Source organism: Haliotis rufescens, unplaced genomic scaffold (genome assembly GCF_023055435.1).
Source record: "Haliotis rufescens isolate VD_foot unplaced genomic scaffold, xgHalRufe1.0.p SCAF_2, whole genome shotgun sequence".
NCBI lineage: Eukaryota > Metazoa > Mollusca > Gastropoda > Lepetellida > Haliotidae > Haliotis > Haliotis rufescens.
The window spans coordinates 24,016,343-24,032,948 of NW_025963890.1; the positions used below are offsets into that span (position 1 = coordinate 24,016,343).

General features: G+C 37.3%; 1 protein-coding gene across 6 annotated transcripts in view; it reads left to right on the forward strand.

Moving 5' to 3' along the window:
• LOC124146190 (otoferlin-like) overlaps positions 1-16,606 on the forward strand; it is a 243,900-nt gene that overhangs the window by 215,643 nt on the left and 11,651 nt on the right. For all 6 annotated transcript variants that reach the window (XM_048399771.1, XM_046516364.2, XM_046516363.2 and 3 more), the window contains 2 exons: positions 812-1,002; positions 1,881-2,062. In XM_048399771.1, coding sequence (XP_048255728.1) covers positions 812-1,002; positions 1,881-2,062 — 373 coding nt within the window. The remainder of the gene's footprint in view (positions 1-811; positions 1,003-1,880; positions 2,063-16,606) is intronic.

Consider the following 16,606-nt stretch of genomic DNA (forward strand, 5'->3'; position numbering starts at 1 on the left):
GCATGTGATTTGTCTCTTGGCCTGTCAGCTGTTTCAGCAAATGTTCCATGAAATTTCTAAAGTGTTTGGCTGTGGGGATAAGACCGGCACAATGAGTGGATTACCATGCCTCTCCCTAGCCTGTCTTGTCTGAGATGATATATGCTGTAAACATGAACACGCCAGCAGGAGTTTTTCCCTGCAAAGTCAGTCTGTTTAAGCTGTATCTCATACAAGTCCTGCTATGGGATGTTTTGGACATTACTGTAAGCTAGCGTTCCCTTTGGTCTGTGTAGATTGCTGCAAGTATTTACCTGAAACCAAATAAATGTTAATGATGAATAATCCTTTCAATGTATCGCAATGGCAAACTGTAGTTTGTAAGCTTAATGTTGGATAACCCTTGGAAAATTATTGCCATCAACTGTGGCTACCAATGACTGATAATATGCAGTTGCTTGAAAGAACAGGGAAAATGTCTAATTTCATTATCTACCTAGGTCAGTGATATATGTATATCCTCCATGTCATGATATACACTTGTACCATTATCTACCTAGGTCAGTGATATATGTATATCCTCCATGTCATGATATACACTTGTACCATTATCTACCTAGGTCAGTGATATATGTATATCCTCCATGTCATGATGTACACTTGTACCTATGTCCGTGGTATATCCGTATCCTCTGTGTCAAGATATCAGTTAAATATATATGCTGATCACCATATCCTCCATGCAGGCTGTGTTGCTATGATGTGTAACAATGTTACTTTGAATGAAACTATATATACACCTTTCCTCTAATACTCAGTGTTTGTTTTCCAGATCTCTGACAGGTGAGGGCAACTTCAACTGGAGGTTTGTGTTCCCCTTTGACTACCTGGTTGCTGAGGAGAAAATTGTCATCTCACGGAAAGAGACATTGTTTTCCTGGGATGAGACAGAGTCTAAGATACCTGCCAGACTCAATCTGCAGGTCTGGGATGCCGACCACTTCTCAGCTGATGATTTTCTAGGTAAAATTTCTCAATGCTGTTATTCCAATGTAGTTTCAGAAACTAGCCATCCTGTTCAAATATAAGTATAACCACCAATCAGGCATCTGGTGGCATCATACTAGTCAGAGACATGTACAGTCAGTGGGATAGACTGAAACAATTATAGTGTGAAGTAAATGGTGAATTAAGTAATTAAACTCGTGTATATAAATCAGTGATAATCAAAATAATATTAATAGTGAATAAAATATCCCAAATAACACACTATAAACGATATACATCAAGTTATTTATTTTCTCTGATCTATTTGACATATTACAGTAATGTGTAGTCCCTGTACGGTGCTACCATGATTTGAGGGTGGATGTTTTAACCATTAATCAAATCAGGCATCTCAAAACATAAAGCAAATAGTTACAGTAAATATAATGTTCATATTTCATTCATACCTGTCACTTCAGTTTTCTCATCAAAATTTGTATTTATATGAAAGTCCTTTTTTCAGTCTGTTACATTTCACACAATCAATCTTCTATAATGCAAGACCTACTGAAATCATTCACAGAGACCAAACTGATTTCTGACTCTGTGTGTATGTGTGGAACAACCACAATTTGTAATTTAGAAATACTGTTTAGCTACCACAATTAGGAATGTGTCTGAGTCTTCAATAGAGTCTTCATTTAATCATAGAAAACGACTCCAGCCAAATAGCTTTATTCATCCACTAGACATCCAATGTGTTTTTGCTAATCATGAAATGAAATGGATGCTTGTGACTGCTTCAAGGTACAAATTTAGTGAAAAAGTGATTTTAAAATTCCATTAATCAGGAGTATGATATCTTTCAATCTTCATTTTTTTTATGCCTGTCAACCTTTTTCTGTTGTATCCAGGTTCCCTGACTTTGGACATGAACCGTTTTCCACGAGGAGCAAAATCAGCAAAGCAGTGTTCGTTAGACATGCTTAAGACTGACGGAAGTGTACCACAAATGTCACTCTTCAAACACAAAAGGGTCAAGGGATGGTGGCCCTTCGCTGTCAAGAATGAGTCAAATGATGAATTAGAGCTCACGGTAATTTTTAACGATTTTAATTTTTTCATCTCTTGTTCTTTGTCTTAGTTCAACAAACACATATCGTGATGTTTGTACTTTCTGCTATGACCAAAAAAAAGTTGTTCAAATCATCACTTTCTATTTTGGTGCATCTGCTGTTTTTTTAATGGATGTGACAGCATCGTGGTACAGTTGAGTGCTTGAGAATGTTTATTTTGTGTTGTAAAGAAGGAGAAAAAAGTGTGTGCATTCTAGTTGACTGGTTTTCCACACAAAAACTAGACTTACTTTCACAACATAGACAGTTAAGAAACAAACAGATTTGAAAGAAATAGGTAACTAAGACAGACACTCACCCTCCAAGCTTTGCAGTGTTTAATCATTATTGAATGTATACTTAATATAAGATAGTTGGCAGAGAATAGTTTTTGTAATTTGAAATAGAAGTAAATGAAATGTAATATTTAAATATGGTTTTGTTTCCTAAGTATGACATATTATTTTAATTACCCAGAACAAAATACCAAAAACGTCAAAGAAATAAAGGTGATACTGTTTGTAGTGAAACTGATAATTTTGCCATTACATTGCCTTTGTCGTGTGCTACCTGTATACACCTGGAATCTTGTTAAGGAAACATGACTAGAGAGCATTAAAGATGTGGGCTCACTTAGCTCATTTGTGTCATTTGCGAAAATATTATTCCACAGTTTGAAGGACTAGCAGTGACTATGGAAGTCCCTTTTAACCAAGTTTATGTAAACAGAGTGTCACACGCCAGCCCTCCACATGCTCCATGGTTTGGTCCCTATTAACATATTACAGTAATGCTCCTTGATTCTTCCTTTAATAACACAAATACCTGAGTAAACACATCACATATTTCAAAGATCAATCATTTTAATGGAATGAATGACTCGTGCCAAAATCACACATACTTCCAACCTTTCAGAAATACATTTTTCATACAACAAAGACGCCTATTAATAAATAATAAGGACTTAGATGCTGAACTAACATTATTTTTCTAAACAAAGCGTAAATGGGCATGTGTTGGTTATTATCATAGTGGTAGCGGTAAGCCAGAGGAGCCTGTCTGTGAAACCCTCTGTATATAATGAATGATCTGTGTGCATGATTAACTATGATTTGCCCTTGTAATATCGCAGGGTCTTATTGATAGCTCTTCGGGCTGTGAGGGGGATTAATAGAGTCCGTAATAATGGCAGTCGCAATGAATAGGGCTCCATAATTGACAGCCTTGGCCAGTCCGAGCCTGATAATTCACTACAGGCTATTTGCGCTGATGAGATCTTGGGCTGCACCATATGATTAAATCTTGCCGTCCATATGCGACACTAGTTGCTATCTACCTTGCGCCGGCTTCTCTCCCTTTGTCATCGTTGTCAAGTCACTGTGGACATAATTAGGCCGGAATTAAAGCCGGAAACTGTGCGAAAAACAAATATCAGCAGGAAAAAGAAATAAAATAATGGAACTGTCTGAAAAAAGCAATTAGTTGTATTAATAGCTTGAGTACAATGGGGTTTTTTTTAACTCTAAACAAAAAATGTAATTCATTTAAACTATAAATCAACATTGATATCCTAGATTTGGGTTAGATTGAAGGTCTAAACTAGTCATGACTGAACATCTGTGATATAAAGCAAGGAAAATAGCACAGTTATCTTTCCGTATATTAGGATTTAATTCTGTATGAATGTAGTAACTAACTATTTCAAAGCAATATAATCATCTACTAGAGTAAGGTATTAACCAACCAGATTGTATTGCAAGAAGATGCCATGAGGTCAGGGAGTGGTTGTTTTGTCAGTGAATGAAGGATGTGTAGTTCATACATGGTTTTGCAGCAAAGACAAAAACATTTCTAATGGACAAATCCTCATGACAGGTAATCTTGATGATAGATCTAAACTATGATGTGGCAAATATTAATTCATCTTGATGAAGATTGGGCTGAATGATGAGAACTGGTGGCAAGATGCTGTGATATATCTGTGTGACATGACTCTATCTGATGGTATTAGCAGGGGTCATGTGACATGTCTGTATATAGATGGTATTAGGAGGGTCATGTGACATGTCTGTATATAGATGGTATTAGGAGGGATTGTGTGACCTGTCTGTTTATAGATGGTATTAGGAGGGTCATGTGACATGTCTGTATATAGATGGTATTAGCAGGAGTCATGTGACATGTCTGTATATAGATGGTATTAGGAGGGTAGTGTAACCTGTCTGTATATAGATGGTATTAGGAGGGTCATGTGACATGTCTGTATATAGATGGTATTAGGAGGGTCATGTGACATGTCTGTATATAGATGGTATTAGGAGGGTCGTGTGACATGTCTGTATATAGATGGTATTAGGAGGGTCATGTGACATGTCTGTATATAGATGGTATTAGGAGGGTCATGTGACATGTCTGTATATAGATGGTATTAGGAGGGTCATGTGACATGTCTGTATATAGATGGTATTAGGAGGGTCATGTGACCTGTCTGTATATAGATGGTATTAGGAGGGGTCATGTGACATGTCTGTATATAGATGGTATTAGGAGGGATTGTGTGACCTGTCTGTTTATAGATGGTATTAGGAGGGCCGTGTGACATGTCTGTATATAGATGGTATTAGTAGGGTCGTGTGACATGTCTGTATATAGATGGTATTAGCAGGGGTCATGTGACATGTCTGTATTTAGATGGTATTAGGAGGGTCATGTGACATGTCTGTATATAGATGGTATTAGGAGGGATTGTGTGACCTGTCTGTATATAGAAGGTATTAGGAGGGTCATGTGACATGTCTGTATATAGATGGTATTAGGAGGGTCATGTGACATGTCTGTATATAGATGGTATTAGGAGGGTCATGTGACATGTCTGTATATAGATGGTATTAGGAGGGTAGTGTAACCTGTCTGTATATAGATGGTATTAGGAGGGATCGTGTGACATGTCTGTATATAGATGGTATTAGGAGGGTCATGTGACATGTCTGTATATAGATGGTATTAGGAGGGTCATGTGACATGTCTGTATATAGATGGTATTAGGAGGGTCATGTGACATGTCTGTATATAGATGGTATTAGGAGGGTCATGTGACATGTCTGTATATAGATGGTATTAGGAGGGTAGTGTAACCTGTCTGTATATAGATGGTATTAGGAGGGATTGTGTGACCTGTCTGTATATAGATGGTATTAGGAGGGTCATGTGACATGTCTGTATATAGATGGTATTAGGAGGGTCATGTGACATGTCTGTATATAGATGGTATTAGGAGGGTCATGTGACATGTCTGTATATAGATGGTATTAGCAGGGGTCATGTGACATGTCTGTATATAGATGGTATTAGGAGGGTCATGTGACATGTCTGTTTATAGATGGTATTAGGAGGATTGTGTGACCTGTCTGTTTATAGATGGTATTAGGAGGGTCATGTGACCTGTCTGTATATAGATGGTATGAGGAGGGATTGTGTGACCTGTTTGTTTATAGATGGTATTAGGAGGGTCATGTGACCTGTCTGTATATAGATGGTATTAGGAGGGATTGTGTGACCTGTCTGTTTATAGATGGTATTAGGGGGGATTGTGTGACCTGTCTGTTTATAGATGGTATTAGGAGGGTCATGTGACATGTCTGTATATAGATGGTATCAGGAGGGTCATGTGACATGTCTGTATATAGATGGTATTAGTAGGGTCATGTGACATGTCTGTATATAGATGGTATTAGGAGGGTCATGTGACCTGTCTGTATATAGATGGTATTAGGAGGGTCATGTGACATGTCTGTATATAGATGGTATTAGGAGGGTCATGTGACCTGTCTGTATATAGATGGTATTAGTAGGGTCATGTGACATGTCTGTATATAGATGGTATTAGGAGGGTCATGTGACCTGTCTGTATATAGATGGTATTAGGAGGGTCATGTGACATGTCTGTATATAGATGGTATTAGGAGGGTATGTGACATGTCTGTATAGAGGTGGTATTAGGAGGGTCATGTGACATGTCTGTATATAGATGGTATTAGGAGGGTAGTGTAATCTGTCTGTATATAGATGGTATTAGGAGGGTCATGTGACATGTCTGTATATAGATGGTATTAGGAGGGTAGTGTAACCTGTCTGTTTATAGATGGTATTAGGAGGGTCATGTGACCTGTCTGTATATAGATGGTATTAGGAGGGTCATGTGACATGTCTGTATATAGATGGTATTAGGAGGGTATGTGACATGTCTGTATATAGATGGTATTAGGAGGGTCATGTGACATGTCTGTATATAGATGGTATTAGGAGGGTTATGTGACATGTCTGTATATAGATGGTATTAGGAGGGTCATGTGACATGTCTGTATATAGATGGTATTAGGAGGGTAGTGTAACCTGTCTGTATATAGATGGTATTAGGAGGGATTGTGTGACCTGTCTGTATATAGATGGTATTAGTAGGGTCGTGTGACATGTCTGTATATAGATGGTATGAGGATGGTTGTGTGACATGTCTGTATATAGATGGTATTAGGAGGGTCGTGTAATCTGTCTGTATATAGATGGTATTAGGAGGGTCATGTGACATGTCTGTATATAGATGGTATTAGGAGGGTTGTGTGACCTGTCTGTATATAGATGGTATTAGTAGGGTCGTGTGACATGTCTGTATATAGATGGTATTAGGAGGGGTCATGTGACATGTCTGTATATAGATGGTATTAGGAGGGTCATGTGACATGTCTGTATATAGATGGTATTAGGAGGGTTGTGTGACATGTCTGTATATAGATGGTATTAGGAGGGTCATGTGACATGTCTGTATATAGATGGTATTAGGAGGGTTGTGTGACCTGTCTGTATATAGATGGTATTAGTAGGGTCGTGTGACATGTCTGTATATAGATGGTATTAGGAGGGGTCATGTGACATGTCTGTATATAGAAGGTATTAGGAGGGTCATGTGACATGTCTGTATATAGATGGTATTAGGAGGGTCGTGTGACCTGTCTGTATATAGATGGTATTAGGAGGGTCATGTGACATGTCTGTATATAGATGGTATTAGGAGGGTCATGTGACATGTCTGTATATAGATGGTATTAGGAGGGTCGTGTGACCTGTCTGTATATAGAAGGTATTAGTAGGGTCGTGTGACATGTCTGTATATAGATGGTATGAGGATGGTTGTGTGACATGTCTGTATATAGATGGTATTAGTAGGGTCGTGTGACATGTCTGTATATAGATGGTATTAGGAGGAGTTGTGTGACATGAACTTAACATGTAAGATCAAGGAAAACAAAAGAATAAGACAAATGTTTGCTTTGTGGTACACACAGTGATGGAATAATTCCTTTTTAAACCAAATTACTTTGAGGTAATTTATTCTGAATTAGGAAACCCTTGCCACTATGTAAATAGACATGCATCGTTGTACCTTGACAGATGTTACTTTTTCATTGCAAATACGTAAATGTAACATTATTACCAGGATGCCGCACTGATTGAACTGATGACTGATGGACAGGGGGTGAAAAGAATACTTTAACATAACAGCTTTATAAGCAGTGAAAAAGTATAATGAAATATTATGTCTTAAAGAGATAAAACTTTGTACTACCCAGTAGATAAATTAAACAGTAAGCAAAGTACATTTTGCTTAATGATCCTGTGGTGCATGTAAGGGGACAGGGTGTATGCTCTCCTCTCACTCTGATGTTAGATAACGACATTCACCTGGGCCATTTGTTAAGACAAATGTGCACAAGGCATTACATAGATGTGAATATTTACACCATTATATTTGCATTACATTTATAGTTGTTTACTGTTGTTACATGATTGATGATAAAATGACAATATTAGATAGTCTATGATTTTAAATACCTGATTTTCCATGTTTACGCATTCACCACAAATGGTTATTACCTACTGTAAACACTGTGAGTGTGTATGACACATAAGAATCATTATTCTGTCTATAAAGTCTGTGTTCATTGAAAAACCAGTTGCTAGCTACCACATACATCCACAAGATGTGACAAATTCTACATCTGCATAATGACAGGACCATATGTCACAAAGCTTGCCAATGACAGTAAATTGTCCCAGAGACTAGAAAATCACTATATATATATATATATATATATATATATATATATATATATATATATATATATACCAAGTGACATACATGTACTTCTTGAGGTTTACTCAATGTTTATCTAAATACATGTATTTATTTGTTTTGATTTAACGATAAGGCATAAATTACGACATTTGACTACAAAAGTACCATCCAGGCAACCCCAATTAGGGGGCAGGCTGGTGCAATAATCCCCCAAACTGACAAGAAAAAGGGTCCAGTGTCTACTCTGTGTGTCCTGGCGGACCACATGACCACCTCACGAGTAGATCGGTGACCTGGTTTGTCTGGTCCGGGCTGGACTATGTGCATGCCTCGCTGATATAGCTTCACCCATTGCCGACTTGTGTAAACAACATTTATATAGTCAACAATCTCCCTGGCAAAAGCAATTGTTTTTAACTCCTACCTACCAAGTATTTTAGAAAGCATAAATTTAAATTCTCTAAACCCTGAATGTCTATAAACAGTGGAACATGCAGACATCAACCAAGAGAAAGTTTACCTTTCTAAAAACAAAATTTGGAAGAATTCTTTTCATTTACATCCAAAATGGCAGCCAGTTCTGTACTTTCAACATGAAATAAACCCTCAAAACCATTAACTAATCATTTTGTTGATTTGTTGTGATTTCTAAAAAAGTTTCTAACATTATGTATTTAGTAAATAGTTTGATGTGTTATTGTAGAATATGACTATCAAAAACCACCTTTCTATGTTGGAATATAAAGAGATCATGAACAAATTGCTAGATTATCACATTGTATGAAAATATTTTCAATTAATTATGAATTAAAGGAATGTTTTTGTTTTCATTAAATTGTATAGTTTATATATATGCTGTGTCTATGTGAAGTTTTGCATTTTAATGCAAAAGACTATAAAGGTCTTAACACTAGTAATTATTTTTAATGTAATGTAGTTGATCTTTTTTTGCAAAAAGAAATCACTTTGTGAAGAAATAACAAAAGAGATAAATAATGCATCTGATGTTTTGTAGTAATTTGGTTATTTGTGTGTGTAATTAGTGGACATTAGTTGTGGAGATGAATATAGACACTCTGTCACCACTCTCAGGCACATTATGGCGCAAGTGCAAGGACGGGTTTATGTAGGCGCTCACTTTAAAGAGGGACTTCCCCCTAGGGCAGAACTGGAAACTGGTGATAATGGTGGTGAATGGCTCTGAAATCATTAGTGCAATGCGTTGTAAGTGAATGCATTGTGTACACGGCGAGAGAAGAGTCCGGAGACATAGAATTAGCGCAGAAACACAATTGCAAATACATGAAGCAGCGTGTAATATTCAGTATTTGGCCCATACATCATTTCGGGGTGACACGTCTAATACGGGAGTGTGTTGTCCCTGATTGTGCTGGCGACAGCGTAGTGACGGTCGGTCCAGCACAAATCACCCGCCATCTCAGGAGAAGCCTCGGAGAGAGACACAATCGTAATCTGCTACGCAGAGGTGAAATATTTGTAATAACCATTAGCAGTACATAGTAGATGAAGGCTAGGCACACCTAGGGACATGAGCAAGTGATGTTATGATTATTGTAACACGACACTGCTGCGATGTTAATAGGCCTAGCTTGGCTCGAGGAAATCACCCAAGATAGAAAATTACTAGGGCCTGCAGAGAGAGGAGCCTCCCTGTCAGATTTCAATTTGTACTGCTGAACAAAATGATGAAGAGGAAATTGTGCAGGTCTTTTCATTATTGTGATTAGGTACACAGCTTAAGAAAGTCATTGCAGCAAATTGATTGACGCCGTCATGTTTCACTGTGGCCGAATGGACACTGTTGACTCACAACATTTTACATTTTCTTTTGTTAAGAAATGTCTATATTTCAACAATAACGTTTCTCACTTTCAAAAGGGCTTTTAAAACCATGGATTTTGATATGGATATAATTGAAATAGAAATCTGACTTTTTGCAGAATGAAAAACAGCTGTTCTATAACGACAAATTGAAATATATTTGCAAAAATTTAAATGCTAAGTAAAAATATATAGGTCTACCAATTGTATTGATAAATGAAATGTTTTCCTGTACTTATGGGTGGGGTTTGGGCAAGTCTAGTGGGCATTGAACAATAATGAGAAAGACAAATATAACATGTGACAGATGTTCACAATATTATATTTCCTAATTTTACTGAAGTTTTACTTCATACAAAAATTAAATTGCTGTGCACCATGCGCTGTTCTCTAATGGGTTTTGTCCCAATACTTGATGGAATTTTTATGATGTTTTTCAAGTGACAATGATTGTAAGTGTAGATTGTTTTTATAACAGTAACTTTTATTGTGGCAGCTTTATTCCTATTCACTATTTTCATATTAATCCTAAGAATTACACAATTACTTCATCATATATTCAAGACCCCATTGTCACACATATACGCATACGCAGTTTGAGGCGTGTTAAATATCAGATAGAAGCATGCCCTTTGAAGGAAAGCTATGGACAATGACAAGCTGGAAATGCATTTGACAGCTGATCGCCTTTGACAAGAGGCTGTCAAATACTATGTACATGAATTATTGAAGCTGTCTAGCTATAAAACCAGGTATATCATACCTGATTAAATGCTGCTTCATTGTATATTTATGTGGCATTGCTGGAAGAACAAAGGATGTCAGTTTAAGAAGCAATAGTAATTGCTTAAATGTTTTCCGCCACTTATTATTTCATGAACTATAAATCACATTGTTTTTGACACTTGAGAATTCCATTCTATTAGCTTTTTTCTAACTATTAGTTTTCCTTACACCTGAGATAAGGAGTAAGGTAAAATAAGATGATATATCAAGAGACAGGAAGTTTCAGTGAATAGTGGTAAATGGTTAGATACTAAATAATAATGCTGAGAATTAGTTACACCGGGAGATTGATTAGAAGTATGAAATACATAATTGCAGTAAAAATTAATATCAGTTTCTTAGCATTGTGTATAAAAGCATACTTAGACATATTTTTGTTTTAATTTTTGATTAGGCCAGACCTATTTAATGACTTGTTATACAGAGCTTAAAGTACCTGAAGGCAGAATGGAATTTCTTTTAAATCTTTTAGAATAAAAATAAATCAATAAATTTATTGTTGTAGTGTGCCTATTTCTATATTTTCTTGTTGGGTTTAAATCTTTTGGGAAGATTACTATTTTTGTGCTTCAGGTGATCTTTTTCTGGAGGAGCAGGAGAGAACAAAGTGTCCAAATGTCAGTGTAGCTGTAAAATGTTAGATAATTGTGATTATGATTTCCTGTCATCACATTATTTTGAGGGTGGTGAGGGTTATGGCTAAAAAGTGACACACGGATATGTTAACATGTGATTATATTGGTCTTGCTTTGCATACTTGATGACTCAAAATTTCAAAAATGTGAAGTAAACATTTTTTAGAACACTTCTTTTTCTTAATAGGTTTGATATATATCTATGTTGAGTAACAAGGTAAAATGACTTATTATTATTATTATTATTATTATTATTATTATTATTATTATTATATATCTACTTGCAATTAATGTCAAATTCAATCTGAATATTGTGGTTGTGGTATTAATGCTAATAAACTATTACTTGAAAATTATTGTTATTGTCATCTTTCTTCTGGCAAACATCAAGAAAAGTTTTTGCTGAAACTGCCTCCTTAGTGCAATTATCTCCGAAGGATAAAAGCAGTGGTGATGTGTAATTGCTTATAGGTCTTCAACACATCTGCTTAATGTTTTCTAACTGCTGTTATAGGTTGTGTACTGTAGGAAAGGTCACTTATGGACATAAAGAGAATAATTATGAACCATAATTTCTTCTTGTCACTTCCACAGATTTTATGTCAGAGTTAATTCGAAAAGAAACAGACTGTGTGTGCTATCAGGCAAGGATGAAAGTGATTTCACACAGTCACCTGCGGAAGCAAAACTGAGGCATAGTGTTATACATGGTGGCTAATGTATACTTATTCACTTGCCCATCATGTTGTCTGATAACACTGATTTCACCTGCCCATCATGTTGTCTGATAACACTGATTTCACCTGCCCATCATGTTGTCTGATAACACTGATTTCACCTGCCCATCATGTTGTCTGATAACACTGATTTCACCTGCCCATCATGTTGTCTGATAACACTGATTTCACCTGCCCATCATGTTGTCTGATAACACTGATTTCACCTGCCCATCATGTTGTCTGATAAGACTGATTTCACCTGCCCATTATGTTGTCTGATAACACTGATTTCACCTACCCATCATGTTGTCTGATAACACTGATTTCACCTGCTAAACCTATGCTAAACTGAGGCATAGTGTTATACATGGTGGCTAATGTATACTTATTCACTTGCCCATCATGTTGTCTGATAACACTGATTTCACCTGCCCATCATGTTGTCTGATAACACTGATTTCACCTGCCCATCATGTTGTCTGATAACACTGATTTCACCTACCCATCATGTTGTCTGATAACACTGATTTCACCTGCCCATCATGTTGTCTGATAACACTGATTTCACCTGCCCATCATGTTGTCTGATAACACTGATTTCACCTGCCCATCATGTTGTCTGATAACACTGATTTCACCTGCCCATCATGTTGTCTGATAACACTGATTTCACCTGCCCATCATGTTGTCTGATAACACTGATTTCACCTGCCCATCATGTTGTCTGATAACACTGATTTCACCTGCCCATCATGTTGTCTGATAACACTGATTTCACCTGCCCATCATGTTGTCTGATAACACTGATTTCACCTACCCATCATGTTGTTGTCTGATAACACTGATTTCACCTCCCCATCATGTTGTCTGATAACACTAATTTCACCTACCCATCATGTTGTTGTCTGATAACACTGATTTCACCTGCCCATCATGTTGTTGTCTGATAACACTGATTTCACCTGCCCATCATGTTGTCTGATAACACTGATTTCACCTGCCCATCATGTTGTCTGATAACACTGATTTCACCTGCCCATCATGTTGTCTGATAACACTGATTTCACCTGCCCATCATGTTGTCTGATAACACTGATTTCACCTGCCCATCATGTTGTCTGATAACACTGATTTCACCTGCCCATCATGTTGTCTGATAACACTGATTTCACCTGCCCATCATGTTGTCTGATAACACTGATTTCACCTGCCCATCATGTTGTCTGATAACACTGATTTCACCTGCCCATCATGTTGTCTGATAACACTGATTTCACCTGCCCATCATGTTGTCTGATAACACTGATTTCACCTACCCATCATGTTGTTGTCTGATAACACTGATTTCACCTCCCCATCATGTTGTCTGATAACACTAATTTCACCTACCCATCATGTTGTTGTCTGATAACACTGATTTCACCTGCCCATCATGTTGTTGTCTGATAACACTGATTTCACCTGCCCATCATGTTGTCTGATAACACTGATTTCACCTGCCCATCATGTTGTCTGATAACACTGATTTCACCTGCCCATCATGTTGTCTGATAACACTGATTTCACCTACCCATCATGTTGTCTGATAACAACACTGATTTCACCTGCCCATCATGTTGTCTGATAACACTGATTTCACCTGCCCATGATGTTGTCTGATAACACTGATTTCACCTGCCCATCATGTTGTCTGATAACAACACTGATTTCACCTACCCATCATGTTGTCTGATAACACTGATTTCACCTGCCCATCATGTTGTCTGATAACACTGATTTCACCTGCCCATCATGTTGTCTGATAACACTGATTTCACCTGCCCATCATGTTGTCTGATAACACTGATTTCACCTACCCATCATGTTGTCTGATAACACTGATTTCACCTGCCCATCATGTTGACTGATAACACTGATTTCACCTACCCATCATGTTGTCTGATAACAACACTGATTTCACCTGCCCATCATGTTGTCTGATAACACTGATTTCACCTACCCATCATGTTGTCTGATAACAACACTGATTTCACCTACCCATCATGTTGTCTGATAACAACACTGATTTCACCTGCCCATCATGTTGTCTGATAACACTGATTTCATCTACCCATCATGTTGTCTGATAACACTGATTTCACCTCCCCATCATGTTGTCTGATAACACTGATTTCACCTGCCCATCATGTTGTCTGATAACACTGATTTCACCTACCCATCATGTTGTCTGATAACAACACTGATTTCACCTGCCCATCATGTTGTCTGATAACACTGATTTCACCTGCCCATCATGTTGTCTGATAACACTGATTTCACCTGCCCATCATGTTGTCTGATAACACTGATTTCACCTGCCCATCATGTTGTCTGATAACACTGATTTCACCTACCCATCATGTTTTCTGATAACAACACTGATTTCACCTGCCCATCATGTTGTCTGATAACACTGATTTCACCTGCCCATCATGTTGTCTGATAACACTGATTTCACCTACCCATCATGTTGTCTGATACCTCTTGATTTCACCTGCCCATCATGTTGTTGTCTGATAACACTGATTTCACCTGCCCATCATGTTGTCTGATAACAACACTAATTTCACCTGCCCATCGTTGTTGTTGGAGGACTCTACTTTGGCCATACATTTCTCATCCCGTGACAGACAACATTCCCTGTACTACATTTGGTGTAATGACATCATGAGCTCACCATCAGACCAATATTTGTCTCCATCTGGACAATGCAGTCATAAGACTAGCCTGTGTTTTCCATTTCTACTCAGAACAATGTTCCATATTTACAATAAGCCACCCAGGCCAACTGTAAACGACAGCCTATCTTTTGTTCCATTAATAACCACCACCACTACCACTCTCCTCTCTTCTCTCTTCTGCATGCCCAACCTATCTCCACCGCTTACCATAGTTATGGAGCCTCACAAAGAACAGTGAAGACAGAGAACAGGGGCAGAATTCAAAGAAATTCTTGATGATGGTGATAAACTCTAACTGACAGTCCTGCGAATGCAGTGTGCTTTCTTCCCTTGTAACAGCTTGTTTTCTTAGCCCCAACCATGATTCCTCCTTCTTATCTGGCATTCTTGTCACTGGTACCACCACACCACCTCGCCCATTACTGAAGCCTTTTTACTTATATCTGTCATTCCGTCGCCACCATATCACAACCTCACCAAATTACTCTTTCAATATTGGCTAGTTATGCCTGCTCAATCCAACTTGAAAGCTAATTTGGCTTGTTTAAGGTAGATTAAAATCTCACATAAAATTTTCCAATGACTTTCAGCTGTTTTTATTCCCAGGTTTTAGGCGTAGATGTGTTACCCTATTTTTTAAGTGACCTCTCAGAGGTCTTGCTTGATAGCTCTTGCCCATTTTTCATCCTTAAAAATAACGCCCAAAATGCATCTGATTACCATTTATATGTTCAGTCTCAATAAACTTCATCTTATTGAAAACTACAATTATGTGATCCTTTAATTATAACCTCATTTGTTCCTATGAGATGTACGAGCAGTGTGGAGGATTACACAATTTATCTGATTATGTATTCTATATTGTAAGAACTGGAGGATTTTGATTTTTACAATTATCCTGAATGATATGCAATATTTCAGACATATTGTGTTATACGGTGACCCTATTTTGAAGCCTCCTGCTTGGGAAATGGCCTGCAGTATCTCCCCGGCCCTTGCCCTGACAATAGACTGTTATAAAACACGAGGTGCCGTTCCTTTACACAACTTGTATTACAAAAGCAAATGTGCAACACTCAGAAAAAGCCCTCCAGACAACCAACTCAAAACAAAGTGGATTCCAAATAAACGCTTATTCCTCCATTTCACTGAGAAAATAAATGTGCAGCCAATGCTCTATGCTTAGAAATATTGCCATCTGTTGTGGTGGCCCGAGAGAGACATTGTAACAGGGTTGGAATCAAGTCTTTAAACATTTAAAAGTCACACTTGATTGAAAAGAATCTGAATTAGCATTTTCTCTAAGCATGGAGCTTTTCTATAAGTTCCACTTTAATATTTACTTCCCTGTCGCACATTTCTGTTTTTTTATGCATGCAATTAGTCATTATCAGATCATTTTATCTCAAGATATAATCTGAAGATACATGTGTTTGTAGATAGAAATCTTATATCTGTTTTTGAGCGTATGGAGTTTAGAAACTGAAAGGTCAGCTTGAGTATATTTTTATACCATCATTTTGATGTAGTACATGCATATGACAAGCTTGTTTAGGGAAACATTTTATATCTGGGGAAACGAAATCTGAGATTTTTCTGAAAATATTCATTAAAAGCAAAAAGAATTCGCCGGAAAAGTTTTTGATCCTTTTTAATGAAATGAAGAATGACCATATAAAGCAGGGATTCTTAG